General features: G+C 37.0%; 2 protein-coding genes across 2 annotated transcripts in view; both read left to right on the top strand.

The window, feature by feature from the left end:
* LOC135218285 (uncharacterized) overlaps nt 1-13,097 on the top strand; it is a 15,626-nt gene extending 2,529 nt beyond the window's left edge. The window contains exons 2-4 of the mRNA XM_064254494.1: nt 5,405-5,575; nt 11,423-11,506; nt 12,052-13,097. Of these exons, the coding sequence (XP_064110564.1) occupies nt 5,405-5,575; nt 11,423-11,506; nt 12,052-12,749 (953 nt within the window). The 3' untranslated portion in view covers nt 12,750-13,097. The remainder of the gene's footprint in view (nt 1-5,404; nt 5,576-11,422; nt 11,507-12,051) is intronic.
* Nucleotides 1-13,568, top strand: part of LOC135218286 (uncharacterized) — a 71,913-nt gene extending 58,345 nt beyond the window's left edge. Inside the window, exon 5 of the transcript XR_010315276.1 lies at nt 13,426-13,568. The gene's annotated coding sequence lies outside the window, so the exon portion shown is untranslated. The remainder of the gene's footprint in view (nt 1-13,425) is intronic.
* Nucleotides 13,569-27,414: the final 13,846 nt, after the last annotated feature.

Genomic DNA, 27,414 nt, shown 5'->3' with positions numbered 1-27,414 from the left:
TCTTCCTAATTAATCATTACTTTGAGGTAATTAATTGTTAGAATACCTCTCTGCTATTAACCCTTAAACGCCGACTGGACGTATTTTACATCGACATTTTTTGTCTCTCGGGTGCCGACTGGACGTATTTTACGTCGACATACAAAAGTTTTTTTTTAAATTCGCGGAAAAATACTTTTAGGCCTATAAGCCAAAAACTCTTGAATCACGCGCCTTGGGGGATGCTGGGAGTTCACGAATCAAGGTGTTGTTTTGTTTACAATCGTTACGCAAGCGCGAATTTCTTTCTTGCCGCACTAAAAAGTATCTGTGACACATATCGGAAATTATTTTGTCACTTTGACATAATTTTTGTACCATTTTAAATTAGCCGTTACATGGAGTATTGTATATGAAAATGTGCGCATTTTTATGTAGAATACAACAATAAAATACTCATGATTGTAGCTTTTATCAGTTTTGAGATATTTCATATAAATAACGATAAGTGCCAAAATTTCAACCTTCGGTCAACTTTGACTCTACCGAAATGGTCGAAAAACGCAATTGTAAGCTAAAACTCTTATATTTTAGCAATATTCAATCATTTACCTTAATTTTGCAACGAATTGGAAGTCTCTAGCACAATATTTCGATGTATGGTGAATTTATGAAAAAACTTTTTCCTTACGTCCGCGCAGTAACTCTTCCGAAAAAATCATACATGCGATTGTGGTAATGTTTGCACCATTTTAAAATTAGCCGTTACATAAAGTTTTATATATGGAAATGTGCGCAATTTCATGCACAATACAACTAAAAACAACCCATGGTTGTAGCTTTTATCAATTTTGAAATATTTTCATATAAAAAAGGATAAGTGACAAATTTTCAACCTTCAGTCAAATGTGACTCTACCGAAATGGTCGAAAAACGCAATTGTAAGCTAAAAAGCTTATATTCTAGTAATATTCAATCATTTACCTTCATTTTGCAACAAATTGGAAGTCTCTAGCACAATATTTCGATTTATGGTGAATTTATGAAAAAAATAACATTTTCTTTACGTCCGCGCGGTAACTCTTCCGAAAAAATCATACATGCGATTGTGGTAATGTTTGCACCATTTTAAATTAACCGTTACATAAAGTTTTATGTATGAAAACGTGTGCAATTTCATGTAGGATACAACAATAAATAATTGAAGGTTGTAGCTTTTCTCATTTTCGAAATATTTGCATATAAATCACGATAAATAGAAAAAAAAACCACGTTCGATCAATTTGACTCTACCGAAATGGTCGAAAAACGCAATTGTAAGCTAAAACTCTTTCAGTCTAGTAATATTCAGTCATTTATCTTCATTTTGAAACAAATTCGAAGTCTCTAGCACAATATTTAAATTTATGGTGAATTTAAAAAAAAACTTTCCTTCCCTCCGCGCGCGGATTCTCCGCCACAAATCTCCGAAATGCGTACGTCCCATTCTCGGAATATTTGCTCCGTTTCATATTAGGCATTTCATAGAGTTTTATATATGAAAATGTGCGAAATTTCATGTAGAATAAAACGAAAAATATTTGAAGGTTGTAGCTTTTCTTATTTCCGAAATAATTGCATATAAAAAAATATATATAAAAAAAGTTCGACATTCGGTCAACTTTAACTCGTCGGATATGGTCGAAAACTGCAATTGTAAGCTAATACTCTTGCAGTATAGTAATATTCAATAATTTGTCTTCATTTTGAAAGAAATTGGAAGTCTCTAGGACAATATTTAGATTTATGGTGAATTTTTGAAAAAAAATATTTGTTTACGTCCGCGCGTTACGAATTCATGCATTATTTTGTGATAATATTTTCTCTGTGTTGCTTTTATCGTTTTACAATGTGTTATATACCAAAATGATCGCAATTTAGTGTACATTACAACGAAAAAAAGTAACTTGTTACCTTTAATCGTTTTGCGCACAGCGCGATTTGAATATAATTATATATGAAATTTTGTTTTTGCGCTATCATATATCGCATTATTTACATATGATAATGATAATTTATTTAATTTCTGATGGTTGCATACTAAACTTCAGCCAATGACAAAAATGGAGCCAAAAATGAACTCTTAATCTTAAAAACTAAGCGCGCTGTGATTTTTTGAAAAAAATATTTTTTCCGCTTCCGCGCTCACTCCGAAACACCTCCAGCACACGGGAGACAATTTTTTTTTACCGCTTCGGCGTTTAAGGGTTAATATCGTGTGCATATTACAAATCATTTGTTACATACATGCTTTCAGGATAATTTTTTCCTTAAGGGTAAGAATAGAATTCAACCAAACTTTGAAGTAGCTCATACAGAGTTTGATCCCCGCCCCCTCCCTCTCCATTCGCAGAAGCAAGCTCAGTTTAGGGTAAGATTAGAAAGATTCACAAAGACCCCCCAGTACTCCCTATGCATTGTTTTATACCCACTGAACCCCACCCATAGGGGGAGGTGATTTTTTTTTTTTCACCATCCAAATGGCTACTAAGTCTGGGGTAAGAAAATATAAAGTTCACTGATTTTTTTTTTTTTCTTGCTCCATTCTTGATTATTTTGTTCCACCAAGTATGAGCAGTTTTTACCTCGAAAGTGATTTTTTGATTTCCCCTGATTACATTTTCTTACATATATATAGTGTTTCTTCAAACCATAATAATTTACAAGTGTTACCCAGCCGCGCATGCGCGAATTTCTTTCTTCTCGCACTACAAAGCATCAGTGACGCATCGTCAGAGAGCGATGTCTTGATGCATTCATGTTTTGCAGAACTTTTGCGAGTGACTGCTGAAACCCTTACATTCTAGTAAACTATTCAATCATTTACCTTCATTTTGCAAACAAACAAACGATAAGTCTCTAGCGCACAAATTATTTCGATTTGTTATGGCGTGAAAACTTTTTGTTGAAAAAAAGAAAAAAGCTTTTTCCTTCCCTCCGCAACGCTTCGGGTAAGACTGCTGGAAAAACAATCTCAGAATTTCTTTAGTCACCTTGTCGTAATTTTCGCACGGTTTTCTACCAGGCCTTACATAAAGTGTTATAGATACAAATGTGCGCAATTTCATGTAGAATACAAAAAAAAAAAAAAATAACTCAAGGTTGTAGCTTTTATCAGTTTTGAAATATTTTCATATAAATCACAAGTGCCAAAATTGAAACCTACGGTCAACTTTGACTCGACCGAAATGGTCGAAAACTGCAATTGTAAGCTAAAACTCTTATATTCTAGTAACATTCAATCATTTACCTTCATTTTGCAGCAAACGGGAAGTCTCTAGCACAATATTTCGATTTGTGGTGAATTTTTAAAAATAATTTTCCTTCCCTCCGCGCGTGGTAGCTGCTGAAAATCTCAGAATTTCTTTAGTCACCTTGTCGTAATTTTCGCACCGTTTTATATTAGGCCTTACTTAAAGTGTTATACATGAAAATGTGCGCAATATCATGTAGAATACAAAAAAAAAATAACTCATGGTAGTAGCTTTTATCAGTTTTGAAATATTTTCATATAAATCACGATAAATAGAAAAAATTCGACCTTTGGTCAAATTTAACTATGCCAAAATGGTCGAAAAATGCAATTGTAAGCTAAAACACTTACAGTCTAGTAAAATTCAATCAATTACCTTAATTTTGCAACAAACGGGAAGTCTCTAGCACAATATTTCGATTTATGGTGAATTTTTGAAATTTTTCCTTCTCTCCGCGCTTGGTAACTCTGCTGAAAATCTCAGAATTTCTTTAGTCACCTTGTCGTAATTTTCGCACCATTTTATATTAGGCCTTACTTGAAGTGTTATGCATGAAAATGTGCGCAATATCATGTAGAATACAACAAAAAATAACTCATGGCTGTAGCTTTTATCAGTTTTGAAATATTTTCATATAAATCACGATAAATAGAAAAAATTCAACCTTTGGTCAACTTTAACTCGGCCAAAATGGTCGAAAAATGCAATTGTAAGCTAAAATACTTACAGTCTAGTAATATTCAATCAATTACCTTCATTTTGCAACAAACGGGAAGTCTCTAGCACAATATTTCGATTTATGGTGAATTTTAGAAAAAAAACTTATTTTTATGTCTGCGCGTTATGAATTCATGCATCATTTTGTGATAATATTTTCTCTGTTGCTTTGATCGTTTTACAATTTGTTATATACCAAAATCATCGCAATTTAGTGTACAATACAAGGGGAAAAAAATAACTCTCTAGCTTTAACCGTTTTGTTCACAGCGCGATTTTTATACAATTATATAAGAAAAATTTTTTTGTGCTGTCATACACATGTCCCAATATTTATATATGATAGTGATATTTTTTTTCATTTCTGATGGTTGCATACTAAACTTCAGGCAATGACAAAAAAGGAGCCAAAAATGAACTCTTAATCTTAAAAACTAAGCGTGCGGTGATTTAAAAAAAAAAAAAACTTTAAAAAAAAAAAAACTTTTGTTCTGCTTCGGCGCTAACTCCCAAACGCCTCCTGCATACGATAAACACTTTTGTAAATAGAGGCTCAGCGTTTAAGGGTTGACATCAAACAATAACAACCAACAACAAATCAGCAACACACAACTTAAATAAATTTCAATGCCTTCACTAAACTGCTGCCGACACTACTGACTATCACCAGCTCTCACCAAAGACTGACTAAAGACTGACTGACTGTGACTGAAAACACAGAACTCGAACAGCCAACTCCAGCTGCACCAGTAGACAACCCAGAACTCACCAACAGCCAATTCAGTCAACTATCCATACAGCAATTACTCTCTCTCTCTCTCTCTCTCTCCACACACACACGCACACACACACACACACACAGACATTGTCAAATGGATCTCCATAGCTCCATAATTGGACACCATGTTTTCCATATTTTTTAATATTTGTATACTGTATTTACACACACACACACACACACACACACACGCACATATATATATATATATATATATATATATATATATATATATATATATATATATGATATGTATGTATGTAGTGTGTGTGTGTGTGTGTATTTCTTTGGTCCTTGGCCCATGATCCGAGTGTGTCAAAAAATCTCAAAGTTACAGATAAGGAAGGGCAGGATAATCGAGAAATTAATGTATCTATTCTAATTCCTCTTCTTTTCCAGAACTGTTGTAAAACTTTGCTTGAATTCATCAAGTTTTTAAGTAATAACTGCATTCATATATACCAGTATTTTCAATCTTAATAGAAGAGCAATTTTGTCATATATATATATATTTTTTTTTGCCCCCACCCCAAACCTCCCCCCCAAAAAACAAGCAGTAAATGAACTACCATTTGTAAAATTGATTAAATTTTGAAATTATGCCTCATTAATAGTTAAATTTTCTTCATTATTTTAGGATTATTGGGTCTGCACCCAAAAGATTGGGACGTGATTAAGCGGGCATGGGAAAAGACTGAAGATCTGTCCACTAACTCTGGAGATCAGTCCACCAACTCTGGAGATCAGTCCACCAACTCTGGAGATCAGTCCACCAACTCTGGAGATCAGTACACCCAGGGACCATATAGTAAGTCAATTTATGTGTTTAAAGAAGAAGACATAATACTTATCCACTTACTGAATTTTAAGGCTTTTTCCTTTCCAAGAACTATTATATTAAACTTTGCTTGAATTTCTCAGGTTTTAAATACTGGAGTTTATTTCCTTCCGTCTGGTTTTAGGAAACTGTCAGTATGTATAGCAAGCCCGTGATTGGCTGTTTCTTCAGTCATACAAATGAATGCTTATATATACCCCTTCACTTTTTTTTACATAGGTTTAAGGCACTAATATGGCAATACAAGCACAAAAGAGCGCCTCAGTGGCGTGGTCGGTATGGTGTTGGTGTGCCACCGCTGTGGCCGCGAGTTCGATTCTCGGGCATTCCATTGAGGTGTGGGAGATGTGTATTTCTGGTTATAGAAGTTCGCTCTCGACGTGGTTCGGAAGTCACGTTAAGCCGTTGGTCCCATTGCTGAATAACCACTGGCTCCTTGTAACGTAAAAACGTCATACAAACAAACAAACAAGCACAAAAGACAAGCTTGTAACAATTAAGTACACTCAGATCAAACACAGTTAAACGGTGGGCTCATCTGGCTGTTTGAGTACATGAAAGGCAGTTTAATAATTACTTTTTGTACATAACACTAGTTGGCTAATATTTGGAAATGCAAGGCAGCCTCTCAGTGGCGTGGTCGGTATGATGTTGGCGTGCCACCTCAGTGGCCGCGAGTTCGATTCTTGGGCATTCCATTGAGGGGTGGGAGATGTGTATTTCTGGTGATAGAAGTTCACTCTCGACGTGGTTCGGAAGTCACATAAAGCCGTTGGTCCCGTTGCTGAATAACCACTGGTTCCATGCAACGTAAAAACACCATACAAACAAAAACAAGAAAGTGCAAGGTGCTGTTTTGGGAAGGTGAGAATAACTTATCAGGTAAAAGTTTGAAAAGTTCCCATCCTTCTAATATGTAGACAACGTGTAGGGGAACTCGGGGCAGAACAGGATACTTAATATTTAACCATTTTAAAAAAAATGGATAGTAAAACGAAAAACATATTGAAGGTATGAAACATTACTTTATATAGTCGAGTAACATATGCAATACAAAAAGTAAGTATATAAAAACTTTTTTTTTTTTTTTTTTTTTTTTTTAGTTTTCAAAAATAAAGTCAGCAAATTTTCCGTTCTGCCCCACATAGGGGGCAGAATGGGATAGGGAAAGTCTAGTTGGCCTATCCATGAAAACTGTCTATAGTTCTTCTTCTTGTTCCGGTATAAATACATTTTTATATTTTCCATCTGATTTATCAACCTTATAGTCAAGGTTGTTCTTAGATTTTTTTATATATCTTTCAAGGCTTGATTTCGGTACGTTATATTGGTTAGCAGCTTTCAAAAGCCCCATTCCAGACGATAAAACAGCTTCAATTGCCATCTACACTGCATTTACATCCCATTTTTGACTCTCGGTCTTCCTAACGTACGTGCGCACCATCTATTCCAATAAAAAGTGATGGGGCAGAACGGGATACTATCCCATTCTGCCCCATCCCGTTCCGCCCCGAGGGCACGTTTTAGGTTATGAGTGATTACCGAACTGAAAACCTGACATATTTATAATGACTATACCTTTAACTTATACCTAATTACATACAGTCTAACAATATCTTACACACAATAGCCTAGAAGTAACAGTTAGAAAGTTACCTTGGTATGAAAATACCGAAAAGTTACAAAAATCTTGAAAAAACAAGACTGACAATCGTTCCACTCAGAAGTCACTGTCAAACTGGTCAAGATGGCTGCCACGTCTTCTCGACCATCTGTAGATATAGTTCAACGTCTCTCCACTAGGTTCTAGAGGTCTCCAGTGCCATATCCCATCCTTCCATGCTATCCCGTTCTACCCTGAGTTCCCCTATATGTATGCTGTCGACCCCCACTATTTGCGGAGTCATGATTAACTGAATTGCCTATTCGCTGATTTTTCTTTGGACCATATTCCGTAGTGTACCCATTAATTGCGGAAACTTCGCCATTTGTGGTAATTTGCTCTTGAGAAATATTCACAAATTACTGTATTTTCATATCATTTATGTGACAAAATGTACCTTTTGTGTAAATTTATTAAAATACTCGGGTATAAACATTTTCAGATGGGTTTTTTCTGGTCCATCTATCAAAATAGGCAGGTCGAGGAATTATTAGAGGGCTTGCTTTTAAGTATTCGCAGATTTTAGCTATTTGTGGGGATTGTGGGCGGATGTGTGGAACCCATTGAAGATAGAATAAAGTTTGGATGGTAAAATATAATTTGACTAGAACAGCTAGTATGGATAAGTTTAATTGTAGAGTTGCCTATAACAAACGGATAAAGAATTATAAAACGACCATCAGACATTTGTGATTGACAAAAGCAGATATGCACTTGTCTTTTGTGTGCTTGTATATTCGTATATTATCAGCACCAATCGACATATTTGTGACTAATATAAGAGGATGTTCGTTCTTTGCATATAGTAATATCTAAAAATGTAATTGAAAAGTGAATTTAAATGTTTATCACGCCAGCGATATCAGAAACGATGTTCAGCCAGTCATGAGGTACGCATGGCCATGTGCCACATCTCCACACATGGATGAATAAATAAGTTGAAACTGACTAATAGCTACATTTATATGGGGCAGTATTGTCAGTCATGATAGGGAGAGCAATTTTTTATCTAAAAATTAAGCAGGAAATAGACAAGCATAAAACTTTGCAAAAATATTTAAATTTTTAATTCTTGCTGTATTGATATTAGCATTCTCTTCATTGTTTTAGAAAATGTGAATCTGCTTCCAGATGAGCCCTGCCTCCAGAATTATTCGACCTTCCAGATTCTGTCAAATATGCATTCCTGATCGTTTCTCTTGACCAAAACGATATTGTATTCTTGGGCACTTCTTTCTTGACCAGCCGGTTCTCTCAAAAAGCCTTCGACATCCAGATGTGAGATGTCGAGTCATTATCCACAAAGTCTCCCAAACAAGGTATCGAAAAGGAGACAAATCTATCATTTTCCACTGATGGATTTTGAGTCTTGGCTACGAACTGGTATAAATTCGAAGATCATAGACTTCCAACATCTGGAAATGCTTCACTTCATATGACAGACCATGTAACTCCCCTACCCTTTTGGTCGATGCTAGAACTAACAAGGAGACTGCCTTCAGGGTCGAGCTTCTATCCATGGCTTGTTGCAATGGTTCATATGGGGGTTTAGTAAGGCTGGCCAATAGCATGGTTAAATCCCAATTGGGAGCCTTTAGTTCTTTAGGCAAACAGGACTGCTCCAAACTCTTCATTAACATAACCATTTCCCACGAAGAGGAAATGTCTACAGCCTTCATTCGCAGAACCAAAGCTATTGCAGCCCTGTACCCCTTTGTGGCAGACACAGAAAGATGTTTTTTCTGTTCTGAGATATATCAGAAAATCAGCTAACTGTTGAATAGTGGTTCTGAGTGGAGAAAGACTGCATCTATAACACCAATCACAGTAGACAGACCACTTTCCCTGGTACACACCTGTTGATGACCTTCTGATATATCATGCTATCTGTGATGCTGCCTTCTGAGAAAAGCCTTTCGTTCGCAGGAAGTACTTGACAGTCTCCACCCATGAAGAGATAGGGACTATGCCGACTGGTGGTACCTCTCCATGTGTGGTTGACATAGTAGGTTATTCCAGGGAGGCAGTTCTCTCAGAACATCTATTAGGAGTTCTAACAGGTCCGGGAACCATTCTGCCTTCAGCCACAATGGGGTTACCAGGGTCATCTTGAGATTCTAAGACCGCATCACCTGTTCAGAACCTGACAGATTAGACAAAATGGAAGAAATGCACGTGTCCAGATTGTTCCACGGGTATTGTAGAGGGATCTTCTGCTACTGCTGCTGTGTCTGATCTCCAACCCTCTTTTTGTTGCACTTTGTTGAGAACATGTCTGTGACCGGCCTTTCCCACAAGATAAGCAAGGACCAATGTGTTCCCAGAATCTGGCCCGGGCGGGCTCAATTTGTCCGCTATTACATTCCTTTTCCTGGAATATATCTGACCCTGATATCTACTAAGTTCTCTACAGCCCTCTGTAGAAGTTCAGCTGTCATCAAGTATAACTGATGAGATACCCGGCCTCCTTGCTTGTTTACATAAGCTGCTACTGTAGTGTTGTCCAACATAAATACTACTTAGTGCTCCTTCACTCTCTCCCAGAACTCCTGGTATGGGACAGTCCTGGCTGGAAGATAAATAAGAATTTAATCTTCTCCTCTTGGTATGACGATCAGCCACAAAGCCCCATATCCTCCAGCGCTAGACAGGTGCACCGCACTGACAACATTGATTCTTGCAAGACATTGAACTAGAAGAAGAGGAAGAAGAAGGAGACGATTTAAGTCTTTTCCTCTTGTCTTTCTTATTTATCTTCTCTTCTAAAGCTCATAACTTTTTCATAAATGTGTATGCTACTGAGTCTGAAAGCGTAGCTCATTCATGTTAGGTTGTGACGTCACTGAGGAAGCAGGCTGTGACGTCACTGCGCATGATGGAAGACGCTGTGTGGGGACTGCTTGCATCCCTGCATGGGCTGTAGAATTAATTCCCAAATTCTGTGGCATTAGAAACATATGCGCCACTGCAGCTGCTGTAGAGTTCTCCCCCCCCCCCCCCATAAACTGCAGACCAGGTGGAGGAGGGACAATCATAGTTGGAAGACCCGAAGGGAAGCATGATGTCATATAGTAAGACAACAACCCATCCAAGGTTGGTATCCCTGGTAGGCCTAACGCCTCCCACATTCCCTCCATCCTCTGCATGTCGGGGGCTGAAACATACTACAAAGATGGCAATGCTCTCCCTCTCCCCACTGGGAAGGAAGAAGCGTAATTAGGTACAAAACCACCCAAAACCCCTCCTGATGCTTCCAACAACGAATCATTAGAAGAAACTGAAAGGGTATGGGAAGTATCAAATCCAGGTGGAGAAACATATGGAACAGCATGATGCATAGTCGGTACAAGAGAAGCTGAAGACGCTTAGTCATCCAAAGATGGTGGCGTCTCCTTTCTTTTGTAATGGCCCTTTTCTTAGTCACAATAAAGGAAACATGGATTAGTAATTGTACATACTTTTCATTTGCACCTACTGCACACTGAGTGAGGATCCGTAGACACCAAGGTTAAAAATCTTGAACAAGGAAACACACTCATTGCAGGACATTTCCTTTGTTTCTTGTGATCCCGAAGAATACTTCGTTGGTGAAACAAAATTCTCCTTGATTTCTCACAACTTATTCAAACCTACCAGATCACACACACTGAGTAGTGGACCGAGAAAAAAAGATAGGAAAACAGGCATCTAAACCGGCTTTAAAGAGACAGAGAGTAATCACGTCCTCTCTTAAAGGTGGTAAGAAAGTAACTGTTGAGCTCACGGGAATCCCAATGCATGAAAAATACAAATTGATTAAAAATTTGTCAATTTATTGTTGCAAAATGAAATAGCAAATACTATGGCTGTTAGTTCTGGCCAAACTAGAAAGACTGAAGAACGATGCAACACTGAACATTTAAGTAGAGTACGTTGGAATGGTTGCAAAATACAATGCCAGAGTGAATGCTTGAACTTCTCTAGTTTTAATGACTACATTCATACACACGTTTTTGTACTGTAACCCTGCTGTGTACTGTGAGTAATATATTGCATTTTTCCCTAAGTGAAAAATAAGTAAGAAATGGATAATCCTAAAATTTGAAAAATGGCAAAACAAATTTATAATTCCAGCTTCATGGATAATAAAAGATTGAATTTCTTTGTCATTTTAGGGAATGTTAGTCCATACCCAAGTGGAACCTCGGACGAAGATGAACCGATGGACTTCACTAGATCAGAAGTAATGGACTTGTCAGGTAAGTCGGTGATTATACTCACAAAGCAATTATGGATTATCATCGCTTCTTTTGAATGTTTAATGTTTGCTTTACTGAGGAAATAGGGACATTGTTCTAGAGAGTCCTGTATATAAATGACTTCTTATATGAATACATAGTGTTTTTAGTAATGATTCTTTTCTCCAAATGTCATCAAAATGCACTCAATGTGTAGAGTGTGTAGAGCGTCATTGAATAGCAGTGCAACTTTTCCAAGTGGTCAAGGTTGAAAAGAATGTAGTGATGATTTGTGGTTATAATAGATTGAAATATATTAGCTACAGCCTATATGATGCCATCTACTATGTTCACACTCATTTCACTTCTTCAGGAGGGAAGGTAGCCTTAACGTTATGGCTTCTTGGGGTTCCTCTGGAACTTTTTATCCAATCTTAAGTTACTAAGATTTATATATATAGTTACTAAGATTATATATATATATATATATATATATATATATATATATATATATATTATAAAGCTTATAAATATAGTAATGTCATGTTAATTCTTATCTTGTACAGGTGCAAAACAATCAATAGAGGCAGACGACAATTATCGCTTTATGGATACAGAGGAAGAATACACAGAACAGGAGCCAGTGATAAGTACTGTAGGGGAACAAGGTATAACCCAAGAGACTTTGGTACAGCCGAGAATTTCAGCACCCAGTACATCTATTCCCGAATCGACAGGAGGTAGTCAAGCACTTCCAGTGACCAATATAGATGCAGATAATGTAGACACTGATGATAGTCAGTCTGATAACGCAGATGGACTGCACAAGAACAGAGTGCAAAAAAGGAAGAAAAAAAGGGGAGATGCACCATGCAAAAAACGCAGAGTGACAGGCCAGGGTTTCAAGGAAGACAAGAAACCTCCAGAAAACGAAAATCAGATTTCAGGGAACCAAGGAGAGTCCGGAAGTGTTCCCAACAATCCACCAACTAATAAGAACAGGTCTGATATGAGAGAGTTTGAGGAATTTATGAATCAAGCTGTGGAATTAGCATGCGATCTGAAAAAACTCCGTAAACTCATGAATGAGTGGCTGTCAAGGAAAGGGATGTCAGAACTCATACTTGATGGTGAAGACTTGATAGATGGTGTCATTTTAAAGGAAGGCGAAGCGGAGATGAAGCGTCGCTTCATAGAGCGTTATCGAGAGATGGAGACCAGAAAGAAAATCAGAGAGGACCTTGAACGCAACGGCTTAGTTTAGCCGTAGGGGGGTTAGTGCCGTCATTGCACCTCCTAGGGTGCACTGTAGGCATTACTTGCAGCTTCTCTTCAGTCCCTAGCTGCAACCCCTTTGATTCCTTTTACTGTACCTCTGTTCATATTATCTTTCTTCTATCTTGCTATCCACCATCTCCTAACAATTATTCAGGCTTTCCTCCTGTTACACCTTTCAGTCCTGCCTACTCTCTCGCCTTCCTTTCCAGCGCTGGATGACTTTCTTGGTCCCTGTGCTTGGCATTTGTTTTGTTGTTGTTTTAGATTAAGTTGTCATTATGCCAGCACGGGCTTTTGCTCATAGAGCAGCCCTTGGGTCATTTTGAATATTTCACTGTTGTTGAGATGGTTACATAACAAAACCTTAGATTAATATTTCCTTTTCATGCATTTCTTGAAAACAATATGCTAAGAGTAGTCTACAGCCCAATATGAGTGGTGTAATATCCTGGGAGAGGGGGGGCGCGGTTTTGATAATGCCGTCTGTTCAGCTCATGCAGTGCACAGTAGGCATTACTTGAGGTTCCTTGCTGCGTGCCTTCGGTCTATAGCTGCGACTCCTTTCGTTTCTTTTATTGTACTTCCTTTCACACTCCCTTTCTTCCATCTTACTTTCCACCCTCACCTAGCAATTGATTCGTAGTGCAGTTAACTGCTTTGAGGTTTTCCTCCTGTTACACCTTTCAAACCTTTTACTGTCAATTTCCGTTTCAGAACTGAATGGCCTCATAGGTCCAAAATTTATGTTCAGTTTAAAAAAATAAACTCATGGTTAAAACCATGTAGCTTGTAGGTATAAGGCGTTTAAAAAACCATTTATAAAAAATATACTCATGGTTAAACCATGTAGCTTGTAGGTATAAGGCGTTTATAAAAACCATTTATAAAAAATATACTCATGGTTAAAACCATGTAGCTTGTAGGTATAAGGCGTTAGGCTAAGGTGGTTCTCTTTATATACTATATACCTGTAGTTATCCTGTAGACTGAATTGCATCAGAATTCGCCTTCTTGACAGACTTGCAAGAAGCTAATCCTGGTGTAACTCGACCCCAACCTGTATTACCTATTAATGTCACGTGTGTTGCATTAAAATATGCTTTTCATTTATTGTTTTTTTTTCCTTATTAACCAACATGTACTGATATATGGGATATTTTAAGGTAGGATGAGGTGGTTAAGTGTTGGGTTAGGTGTCTTCGAAATGAACCACTCCGAAATCTGGCAAAATCGCTTTATGGTTCTGTAATTTCAAGATGCGTATATGTTGAGGTGTCCTCATATTTATTTACTAACGAGGCACTGGGTTGTTCTTTTGATCTGCATAGCAGACGTCAGTTGGTGAACACCACTCCTTCTTAGCTAAGTCTCATTGACTGTGATAATATTTTGTAAGTTTCGTTCAAGAGCTTCTTTCTGCTGTGGAGGTTAAGTCGTTGAAACTCGTAGTATAATATATAAGTTATATTTTACTAGCTACATCACTGGATAGATGCAAGAAGATTTGATAGGTCTTTAAGCTTAGAGGAGAAGGTGAAGTCTGAGATACAATTTCGTTTACAAATCATAGGAGAGCAAACACTGGCTCGATATGCATACATACAAACTAACATACAAAACTAGGTTGGTCACGTAGGCCACACAGCCTTGTGAGAACGTCAACATGATTTTTCAGAGAAGACATTGTTGACGTTATTGTCAGCACAGATAATGATGACTCCAGGTGTCCACACACTGGGACGCTTCGTCAAACTTCTGCCTGACGTCCTTGGTCTCTGGCCTAGTTCTCATCTTGTACATTACTCTATAGAATGTGGAAATGCATTCTTTATTTAATGTAAACCTTACATAATGCTCGGTCAGCTACAAAACCAATCACAGAATGATAGCCAGGGCAGAAAGTTTGACTTGCATTTGATAATATATATTAAATGCAAAGATATGGTAAACATATAACTACCAGCAAAGTGTTTAAGAAAATGATATTCAACTGGTTATATTTAAAAATCAGATATTTAGAAAATACTTATAAGTAAAAAGAAAAATACATTGAGTACACAAATACAGATCCATGTATAAGGTATATGCATATGGTATAATACTAAATACTAAGGATCACATGTGATATATAATGATACAGTTATATACTGCTAGTCATGAGGATACATATTCAACAGAAAATACTGACGTACTTCTGATGGTTGCATGACATAAAGATTATATGTTAAAAATCATATATTGATAAAAATTAATGGTACCAAAATGTGAAAAGATACAAGGTAACAGATTGAGTATAGGTGCTATATACCTGATTTGTTTATACATGTATATATTGATTCAAATATATGTGCACTTTATATAGATTCCCAGTGCGTACACACACACATATATTGATTCATTGTTTAACTTCAATATGCTTCAATTAGGTGCGCTACTAGATATAATGGTTAAGGTAGATTATAATGTATATAATTAAGATTCTCATGCTTTACATATGGAATACTTTGTCAAGGAGGTTTCTACTACACATTTAGTCAGCGTCTTGAAACAACTTTTCACACAGTTCACAGTTCCAGATTCACCACCAGCACGAGGGTCATGGCCATCAAAGAGTAGAAACGAAGATCCTCCTTGGCGTCGTAAGCATGGGAAGTGTGGTCCATAGTAGCCAATTTCGACAGCTGCTGGGCCACCTTCGCGTTAAAAGGCAGGGGAAGGGCTGGGATAAGGGTATTGGTCCAAGAAAAATTTGCGAAATAAGCTCACTCCCTTATGATGATGCTTATTCCACAAACGGTGTAGTTGGTCATTGCTCCACTGCAGCTGTCCGCAGCGACAAACAGTCATGAAGATGCAGCTGATCCGTCCGGGCATGCGACGTTAAACTCCTCAACTGCGAAGCGTACCAGGTTCCGTTATTCAGCCTGTAAGCGAACTTATACTTGTCAAAAGGGTAAAGTCAATTCAGACAACGTTCAAGCGTGTGAGGAAGAGAGCCGTTAAGGACTAGGCCTAACTCGCAAGAATCCTCCGATATATTGTGGAATTCAAAGGAGTCAGCCGTACAAACCTTATTACCCATGGCATTAGAACAATGAGCGAACAGATCTAGGTCTCTGACAACCGTAAAAGTTTCCTTATTAGGGGCAATTGATACGTAGCCAGACAAATTCGATATTACTGGTAATGAGCTATTTGACATGTAAGTAGAGAACGGAGCTATTTTGTAAGGTTTCCAGGCATCAGAATAATCGAAGGGGATATTAATCAGGATTCTGTAATTTTCTACACTTACTGAAATTAAGCTATAATAAAATTTGATCTTATGTGCTTCTAACAAAGGAGCATAACCAAGTTTCTCACGCACATTCTCTAAAGTTAATGTTAAGTCTTTGATAGGCAAGAGATGCAGCGAAAGAACTCCCTTTGTAGTTAGTGTAATCGCTTCCACATAGCCTTTGGAGTTTTCAATAAAATGTGAAATTTTCATCTGGATATGATCTACCTTCGAATTGTAATATGCTAATGTTGCAAGCAGATATTACACATCCATAATCTGATTTATATTACTGGAATGTTCGTTCACCATTGTCATAAGCTGATTTATTGACTCTAATTATCTGTGAAGTTCAGAGAAAATGAATTCATGTTCATGTTGTAAAAATTCAATTCTCTTATTCTGATCGTTAATTTTAAAACAATTTGAAATTCCCAGGCTTAAGCTTGCAACGGACCCAAAGACATTGATGGCCGTGAATAAGAATGGGTTACGCCGTTCTACATTGTTGTGTCTGACGGTCCACATAAGGAGTTCACGAGCTAAGCATTCTACTTCAGCTGTCTTGTTTTACAAATCAAAAGACAACATCTCTGCTTCACTCAAAGCCTGTGCCAGCAGATTCTTTGGGTTAAAAGGAAAATGACGACTGTGCAATTGATTCAGTCATTCAGCAAAATGCGATAAGTCGCTTTTAAGATTAATGACATCATTTTCTGGCAAGAAAATCGCTCACAAATCAACTTCAAGAATTGCGTTGCTCGCTGTAAGAAATATGCCCTCAGTTCTTTCAATGACGGAGCCATATGTAAATTGGATATTTTTTGTTTTATCACTCCTCCCACACGAGGAAAATGTCTGAACAAACAGTACCAATCCGAACAATATAAGCTTCATGTTGGAAACATGCAAATAGTGAATTATATGTAATTACTCATGTTTAAATTAGCTACTTCTTATTCAAAACATAAAATATATTTTCATACAAATTTTATATATACTTTTTACTATGTAAGTTTTATATATACTAGTTTATTATTTAAGTTTTATATATAGGTATACATATTTTCCTCTCCTTGCCTTTCTTTCTTCCCCTTTTCCAGTAGCTTCGAATGTGAGCCAATGGGATTGTCCTTATGTCAGTAGGTTGTGATATGTTTTGAACTTTTAGCCTATTTGCCATTAATATTTCTAGAATACAAAACGGGCCTTCAAACTTAGGCGTTAGTTTATAGTTCAAACCTTTGCGCACGTATATTTGGATATAGATTCGATCACCTACCGCATATGGTTTTGTTTGTTTAGCGATTTTATCGTGATTCCTTTTCATTATGATTTGTGCCTCTTCTAAATTCTTACGAAGTATATTATATCTGCTTACACTTGCATCCATAATATCCCTTAGGGGATTTGATAAATTAGTGGTTGGCTTGAGTATGTGGAAAGGTGTTCTAGCGGGTGTACCGTATAAGGCTTCATGCAGTGTCATTTTTATAGATACATGATATAAATGATTAAGAGTACTTAGAACTGCGGGGATGGCAATATCCCAGTTGGGATCCATTCCTCCAAGTGTAACTTGTAGGACATTTAACACCTTCCTATTTACCCTTTCTACCAATCCGTTTGACTCTGGGTGATAAATCATGGTACTGATTTTTCTTAATGCAAAGGAATTCACAACGAGTTAAGGAAATGATTATTGAATTCTCCACCCGAGTCAGAGATTATCATGTATGGAATTCCTTGTTTACAGATGTGGCACTGGTAGAATTTCCCATCACATTCAATTGCGGTTTTTGTATTTAGTGCTATCAATTCTGTACATCGAGTCAAGGCATCTATTGACACTAAGAGGTGCTTATTTCCTCTGTCAGACTCATAAAACCCTGTTAATAAATCTAAGTGTACTCTTTCAAAGGGCTGGTTTGGCATGGGATAGGCCCCTAGGCTGACAGGTGTCTTAGTGTGCCCCTTGTTTTCATGACAAATGTGACAATTAGTTATGTGTTTTTTATATCTGTAACCATTGTAGGCCAGTAAAATAGTGATTTAGCTTTCTTTGACATAATAGAGAACCCTGGATGACCATGTAAGGGATTAGAATGCAACCAGTTTAGGACGATTGGCATAAGAGAGATTGGTACTACTACCTGGTCGTTAGTCACCTGCGGTGTGCTTCGGGTTTTCCTCGTCATGGACCTACACAGAATATTACCTTTGATTATATAATTCTGCTGCACATACTTTAAATATTCTTTTTATTTAGGATTTCCATTCAAAGCATCTATTATTTTGCTTAACTGCTAATCTTTCCTTTGTTCAGTCTGTACAAGTTCAGCGCTCCAACCCGGGTCTTCAATGTGCGCGATCGCTTGGCTTAGGATAGTTAACGATACCTAGCCCTTCCTTGTCTATTACTGCATATTTGCTTTCAGAGAGCTTCAGTTTACATGAATAAAAAGCTATAGGAAAGAACAGTTTATCAAATTGCTGAAGTAGTACCCCTCCTATCCCTTGGTCTGAGGCGTCAGTTGCGATAAAAAATTCCTTACTGAAATCAGGGAATTTTAAGATAGGTGAACTGCACAATTTCTCTTTCAAGGTATCGAACGCCTGTTGATGTTTTTCAAACCATATAAAATCTACGCCCTTCCTCGCAAGATCTGTTAAAGGAGCTGCTATGATTGAATATTTGCTTGCGAAACTTCTGTAGTACCCACTACACCCCAAAAATTGTTGTATCCCCTTTACATTAGTAGGTACCGGAAAGTTACAGATAGCCGACACCTTATCGTGGACTACCTTATGACCTTGACTAGACACTGTAAAACCTAAATAGACTAGTTCTGTTTTAAAAAACTCACACTTTGATACTTTTACTCTTAGATTGTGTTGCCTTAGTCTCTGTAGCACTAGCTCTAGTTCATGCAAATGTTCTTCTAAGGTATTAGAAAAGATTACAAGATCATCCATATAGGTATGAAGGGTATCCCCTAACAAGTCTCCAAACACTATATTAATCATTCTGGTGAATGTAATTGGGGCACAACGTAAACCGAAAGGCATACGTAAAAATTCATAGTGTCCCCTGGCTGTGCTGAAGGCAGTGTATGGGGTACTCTCTTTAGTTAAGGGTATCTGGTGAAAGCCTTTAAGTAAGTCCAAGCTGGTGAAATATTTGTTCTGACATAACAAGGATAAGATATCATTGGTACATGGCACTGGAAAATGATCGGGAATCATTTCCTCATTTAAGCAAAGGAAATATACGCAAATATGCCAAGTCCGATCCTTTTTGGGTACAACAATTAAGGGAAAATTATAAGGGCTGTTCAATTTCCTAATGACTCCTTCTTCTAACATCTTGTTGACTTCATCATTTACCTCATTCTGAAATTTCATTGGGATTTTATACGAAGGTACGTAAATAGCTTTATGCTTGTCCTTTAACCGTATTTGGTGTTCAGTGACATCCGTTTTCCCTAGAGATCCCTCGTTAGTGGAGAAAACATCATGATATTTAGTTAAAAGATAAAAAAATTTCTGCTGGATCTCCACTTCTTGAATGTCTTTATTGATTTTACTTTTGATAGATTGTAAGAGGGATTTGTCGACAACAGGTTGAGCGTGACTAATTTCAGCAACGGAAAGAATGTGATATTTATACACTTCCATATCCACGATATGTTGATTTTTGTGGATTACTAGATTGGTATTCAAATGGTTACAGACTTCAATGTTAACTTGCTGCTGTGAGTCAATAGTGTATAATGCTTGTGTCGCGGAAAGTCCGCTAATTTTCAGAGTGTCAGGAAGGATTAAGATTTCAGATCCCAGCAAAGTCTTCTTTACACACACCAAGATATTCGACGGTGCATTCGGCTCGAGAGTTTGCGTGCAAGCTGCTATTACGGGTGTGCGAGAATTCTGTTGGGTCGCTTGAACAATGTCCTGATTCATGAGACAAGTGATTGGTTCCTCAATGTACGTTATTGTTTGATTGTCTGTCTCTTTTTTGTCCAAAAAGGATTTTAATGTGTTAGAAGATTTATAGAATTTTCTTTTGATATACACGTCATGTTTGGCAGGAGCTAAGATAATGTTTTGAATGCACATAGATGGGTATCATACAATTACCACTGGATACATTTCAATGTGTTGTACAACTATAAAGGTATTGGTAAGCGTGCGCTTACCCACCCTGTACTGAATCTGAGTTACGCCTACGACACTTAGTTCGTTATTGCCAATTCCAGAAAGTCGTACTCCGGACCTCTCAATAGGGAAGTTCGAAAACAACAACCGGTGAGTCCATAGGTCCATGACATTACATGGACTACCAGAATAAAACAACAATGTAAATGGCTGATATTCTAAATTTACGGCATGCAAAGTAGGACGTAATTCATCATTACTGATGATAGCGTGAATTCGATGAAAATCTACGGGAACCTGCATTGATTTTTTGGATACAGTTGTGTGATTCATAGGAAAATTCTGGGTTTCATTTAAGTCTTCTAGGTGATTATATTTATTCTTTAATTCAAAAGGTGTTGATATGAATGACCCAACATCAATCTCCCCCCCCGCTGGAGTCAATTATGCGGTATTTGCTTTGCTTTGAACACTCGGAAAATTTGACTGACTGTGATTGTTTTGACTAGACGGCCCAGGAACTGAGTTCCCTGAAGCCCAATTTGCTTGTTTCTGATTCTGAGCAGAGTTACCATTTACTTGTTTCTTTTTGTGGTAATGTGGATTCTTCTTATTATTATCATTGGCAACGTTTTGTGTGTTTTTAGCATTGCCATGTGCCTGATTGCACGAAAAACAACGAGCGTAAGCATGACTTGAGCTATTATGAATTGAACAATAACGCGTACGACAATCTGATATCATGTGACCCAATCTTTTACAATTAAAACAAGTTATACCTGGTGTGTTATTATTAACTACATTTACTTGCTGGGGTTTACTTTCATTCTTTGCAAAAACTTGAATAAGTGAGGGATCTAAATCTGCACATCTAGATGTTACTTAACTTGTTTGTAAATGTCCAATTCTGTGCTATCTGGCAATAGCTCTTCATCAAAACACCGTACCAAGGCTTCCAGTAACATAGCTGTTATGAAGGTTAAGTATGTGAGTCTAATAAGATCCTTTAAAGTCAAGTCCTTCCCCGTAACCCAAGTAGTCTAATTCAATCTATCCAGATATTCATTCAAGCAATCTGCAATAAGTGCTGCCCTATCTACCAAATTAAGATGAGTCATCGAGACTAAATTAAAAATATTCCTCAAGGATAAAACCGCATCCAAGGCCTCCTCACTTCCATATACGGAGCGTAATTTAATTTAAATTCATCCCATGTATTTGCCTCTTGGAATGAAACCCCTCTGAGATAGGAGACCGCATCCCCTTTTGCAAAGTCAATGAAGCTTTTAGCTTCTTGTAGCTGTAGGGACGGTACAGTGATGCATTTTGCTTTTACTTGAGGCAAAAATCCGCTAACATGGCCTTGAAAGGCCATGTTAGCTAGATCAGCAATTGTTCCCTTGAAAGGGAACAATTGCTGATCTAGCACTAACTAATGTTACCATCGGGTTACTGGGTGCAGGGGTGGCCATCTTTGTTTTGGGTTTTTTCTTATCAGTACGATTCCTAGCAACCCAATCAAAAAATCTGTACGAATACACACGTCCACTGCGTAAATGCATATGCTATATATAGATAATGTGTTCACAGAAAAAAAAACATGTGTCCTGCAAAATGATAAAATTAAGCACACAAGATATGATAAAATATTTCAGGAGAACCTCTGGAAAAAAAAGGGTTGGCAAAAAACAAAGATAAAAGGCCTGCAGGGACGAGTAACCAAAGATGAAGATAGATTCCTGCAAGAAAGTAAAATTAAGGATGTCTCGTAACTCACCCCAGGAACACCAATCACTCGACCTGCGTAAGAGGAACACCCAAAGTTACACACCAAATGAATAAAAAGTTGTACTTAGATGATATTTAAGGGGAAAAGTCTCCAGTGTTTTCATGACGTCATGGCCTCTTCTCTCCTGTCAACGCTCACGTGCGACCCAGTTCTTAAGCTTACATTGAAATCATGCATTGTTTGTTTGTAGAATGATTGTTTTCCGTTACGCTGGGTTGTTGTTGATCCTCTGCAGAAGACATGTCCGGCGGAAGTTCTCAAAGTTCCACACTGTCGATGACGTCCAACATACGATGATTAAGCCACTATTATATAATGTGTAGGCTTTATATATTTCATTAACGATGCGCATGATTGGAGGTCATCTCTGTACGATCAGGCTAAGACTCGTGGTGCCACCAGCACCATTGCCTGAGACACAAAGTTGATTGTTGATTCTCTTGTCTCGGCATTGTAGTTTTTGGTCAGTCTTTGGTCAGAATCGGTGATGATAAGTAGTGTCAGCAGTGGTCTGTTAAGTCTTGAAGGAATTGAAAGTCAGTTGAGTTGTTGTTGATTTGTTGTTTGTTTTGTTAAGTTTGATGTTGGTTGCTTAGAGTTGTTGTGCCTGTGCTATTGGATTTGTTGTGATTGTTATAGTTGAGGGTTATTGTTGTTGGGGGCTGTTGTAGTTCCTTGGTGTGGTTATGAGGTGTTGAGAGTTGTTACTGGTGAGCTGCTGTGATTCCTTGGTGTTTTATGTGGGTGTGTGTGTTGCCTTTTTGTGTTTTTTTTTTTTTTTGTGTTAGTGATTGTTTGTGCAGTGGTCTTTTGTTGTGGTTGCGTTCCTTGTTTGTTGTTGAGTTCCTTGTTGTTGCTGTGATGTTGAGTTGTGGTTGTGTTCCTTGTTTGTTGTTGTGTTATTGAGTTGTGGGGTTGTGGTCCTTGGGTGTTGTGTTGTTGGGTTGTGGTTCTTGGTTGTCTTTGTTGTTGTTGGTGTCTCAGTGACTTCGACCAATGGACAGCACAGCATAGCCTGGAGTATCTGGTGTTGGGTGAGTACATGCATTTGTTTTTTTGTTCTGTGTGTAGGTATAGGTCAATAATAATTGTCCTGCTTGTATTCTGTAGTGTAAAGAGGAAAGTGTGACTGAGTGTGGGTTTGGCAGCTGGAGTGATTAGGTTTATGTGGGGGGAACTTGCCTGGCAATTTTTATGCTTGTGATCCCGCCAAATCACTTGAATTTTGCTCTTAATCAGTCTTACGGATAGATAATTATAATTTTATTCTTAGTCATTGCAAGTAACTTCTGTATCGTTTTCACGTCAAGTTGAGTTTTCTATATAGTCCACCTGTATGCATGGTGCTTGTCTGCAACAGCAAAATTTACAGGGAAACTGCCTGAGAGAATAGGTCATAGTCTATATTTTTTTAAGTTTATGGCTGCAATATACTTAGACACACATTTTGCCTTATGATTGTTTCACTGTCAGAGCAGCAGTTGTGTAAGTTTTGTTTTTTTTAGTACTAGTTTCAGCTTTTAAGTATACTAGTTTCGGTGTTTTAGTACTAGTTTCGGTCTTTAAGTATATGTTTCCGAGTTTAAGTACTAGTTTTGTCTTTAAGTATATGTTTCCAAGTTTTAGTACTAGTTTTGGTCTTTAAGTCTTCTAGTTTCTGTGTTTTAGTACTAGTTTCGGTCTTTAAGCATCATTTTCGATGTTTTAGTACCTGAGATTGTTGTAATCTCATCTTTGTCTAACAGAAGGGTGATTTTGATGCTTTTTCTTTGTGTGTATATATGAAACTGCGTCCAGGTGTAGAGTGTATTCAGACTGTTGCTTCGTCAGGCAAAATAGCTCAGCCATTGGTGTCAGGTTTGCAACGTGTTGAGAAAGAAAGCATTAGGAAGACGACAACTTGAGGTGGTGATGCTATACTATGCTATAGGGATGTTTTCACTGTTATAAATACCTATTCAGCTATAGTGCCTGTTCAAGGGCTGGGTAATGGTCGCTCATTGAAGGAGTAGACTATACTCTGATTTTTTCCATCCGTCCATCAGCCTATGGTGGTCGCGCATGGTAACACTGCGTCCCAGGCTTTAAATAGTTACGCTATGTGTAAGTTTTAGGTAAATAAAAGGATATCTGGGCATACATTTGCAACTGAAAAGTGTTTTAATAATTTACTGTATGCGAATTACACTGTTAATATACGAAATAGGATATTATTTAAAGCCCGGGAGGCAGTGTTACCATGTAAAAACACCACAGGCAGATGGGCAGATGGAAAAAACAGTAGATGGGTAACATCAGTAGAGGCTCATTTAGCCACATTGAAAACTGCAAGTCCAGATGTATACCTTTGCAAAAGGAACAGCCTTTCATAGATTGCGTTAAGGGAGATGGTCTAGGCCTAAATTCTATATTTTTTATCCCAGTCCATTCTCACTGGTGACTGTAAGCTGATAGTCGCTGATACTGGGACCAAACATTAACTGATGTTCGAGAACTTCGTGATTTTGTTAAAAGGCTGAAATGGGAAACTTGATTTGGTCTGCTACTGCCCCGAAACTTACTTTGTGAGCTTTGATGTATTATTACTATTCACAAAGGTGCTTATTGACGATCTATTGTAGTTTCTATCGGAATATTATTAGAAAACAAACAGCTGGATATTCCAATTTTCAAAAAACACCTTAATTGAATTGATCAAATTATGTGTAAAAGACTGTAAATTTGAATCAATGGAAATTTTACTCTCAAAATTTTGGTATGGCAATGGGAAACCCTCTGTCTTCAGTTGCCCTAATTTGTTTTTGCTTTATATATATATATATATATATTTATATATATATATATATATATATATATATATATATATGTATGTATATATATGATTATAATCACTTTAGCACGTGATTCGTTTATCACACATATCCACAGGTGAAAAATAATAGAAAAGGTGAACATAATTAAGGGAGTGATTTATGGAAGTATGAAAAAGTCAGACACCATTAACGTGCCCAATAGATTTATGAATGCCACCAATGAACCGAAAAAAGATAAAAATATATACATGACAAAAGCAGATAAATCAGGCCCCCTAGTAATTTTAAACAAAATTGAATATATAGAAAAAATGGAAAGTCTTTTGGGTGATCATAGTACTTATAAAGAATTAAATAAGAACCCGATAGACAGTGTGAATAGTGGTTTCAATAAAAAAGTGAAAAATCTGCTAAAAGGTAACGAAAGCCTTATAAAGAAGTTGTGTGTGACCTCTCCATCGCTACCGTATATGCATAGTACGATAAAAACCCATAAAACAAACTTTCCTGCCAGACCAATTATCAGCTCAGTGGGTTCCGCATCTTATAAATTAGCAAAATATTTAGTGGATATCCTTAACCCATATAAAGAATAATGTGGACTTGATAAATAAACTAAATAGTATACAAGTTAATAGTGAATCGAAACTTGTGAGCTTTGATGTAGTATTACTATTCACAAAGGTGCCTATTGACGATCTATTGGAGTTTCTATCGGAATTATTAGAAAACAAACAGCTGGATATTCCATTTTCAAAAAACACCTTAATTGAACTGATCAAATTATGTGTAAAAGACTGTAAATTTGAATTCAATGGAAAATTTTACTCTCAAAATTTTGGTATGGCAATGGGAAACCCTCTGTCTCCAGTGCTAAATAATTCATATATGGAATTTTTTTTAAAGAAAATTTTAAACAATATAATTCCACACAATGTACCTAGGTTTAGATATGTTGACAACATAATTTGTGTATGGCCAGAGAACGAAGATGTAAATAACTTTTTTGCCAGGTTAAATCAATTAGTACCATCAATTAAATTTACTATGGAAATGGAAAAAGATGGATGCCTACCCTTTTTGGATGTCCTCATACGGAGAAATAGTAGTGGGTTTAAATATAGTGTTTACAGAAAACCTACTAATATTTCTTCCTAGTACATTTCTATTCTGGACAAAACAATAAGGTTAAAGATCAGTGTTTGCATCTATGTTCTCTATATACGGGTATGTAGCCCAGAATATATAGATGAGGAGATAGATAAGATTCGGAATACAGGCAAGAAACTGAAATATCCAGATAGTGTACTAAACAATGCATTAGAAGCGGCAAAAAAGACCATGTATCAAAATCAAAAAGAACCTTATAACAACAACAAAATTTGCTTATACTACCTTATAATAATATGAAAGCTATCCCACATCTCCTGAAGAATTTTGGTGTTAATGTAGTTTTTAAAAACAATAAAACAATGAAACAGGTACTTATTAAGAACTCCCCCGACAATGTTAAAGGATGTGTATATAAAATTCCGTGTAAGTCTTGTGACAAACGGGGAAAGCACTGGAAAAAAGAATAGAACAACATAAACAATGTGTGATATATGCACAGGGAGATAGTGGTATTTTTGTACATGTTAGTGAGAACAATCATGCTATTAACTGGGAAGGGGCAAAAAAAGCTTGTGTCTTCTAATAATGCAATGGAAAGGAATATCATTGAATCTAGTTTTATAAAAGAAAGTTACAATAATAATATGAACATCAGTCATGGAATGTATAAACTTGATCCTTTAATATCAAAAGAAATTTGTAAACTGTTTAAATTTTAAGGTAGGCATTAGAAATGTACGGAACTAGGATTATTATATTTGTAAATACAGTAAGGGGGCAGTAGTGGTAATGAGATGTCTAGCCCTGCATCCCTGACACCTGTCAGGTGTGGACCTGTTGTCTGGTGGGTACCCTAATCGGTAGTATCCCTTGAGAATTTATTGTAAATTTTAGCCAAATGATTTTTGAAAGCCTGTGGGTGGATCTGCAGTCTCAAACGGTTGTGTGAATGTTCGTCAGTACTGTCTCTGTAGTATATATATACTTGTGAATTCTAATACTATGTATCAGTCCTTTGTCAATGGCTTGAAAATGAAGCCGAAACCGATCAGGACCTACAATCTGTCTATTATTTTTCACCTGTGGATATATATATATATATATATATATATATATATATATATATATATATATATTATATATATATTAAAATCCACCTAGTCACTGGACATCTCGCTGAAACTGCTTTTGGGCTAAAACAACCAGTTAGTTAGTAGGTATAGTACGTCCGGTTAGGCTCAAGTAGTTTAGTTACAAAATGGAATAAGATAAGGTGAGTTACCAAGAGGTCTCGTTTTCAAGGCTCATGCGCATGACGTCACCTGGAGTCTTGGAGAGTTCAGCTGGCGACACATAGGCGGGCGGGAAATATCCCGCCTGTTTTGATAGACGTTTATGTTTTCATTTGCGAGGACAGATTTATCATGGTAATATTCGCCATATATGGGTGCTTCAATTCTTATAAGACCAATATTACTGATGGTAGTGGAAAAACTAGATT

The sequence above is a fragment of the Macrobrachium nipponense genome, chromosome 9 (assembly GCF_015104395.2).
Source record: "Macrobrachium nipponense isolate FS-2020 chromosome 9, ASM1510439v2, whole genome shotgun sequence".
Taxonomy (NCBI): Eukaryota; Metazoa; Arthropoda; class Malacostraca; order Decapoda; family Palaemonidae; genus Macrobrachium; species Macrobrachium nipponense.
This window is presented reverse-complemented; position numbering and strand designations above follow the sequence as displayed.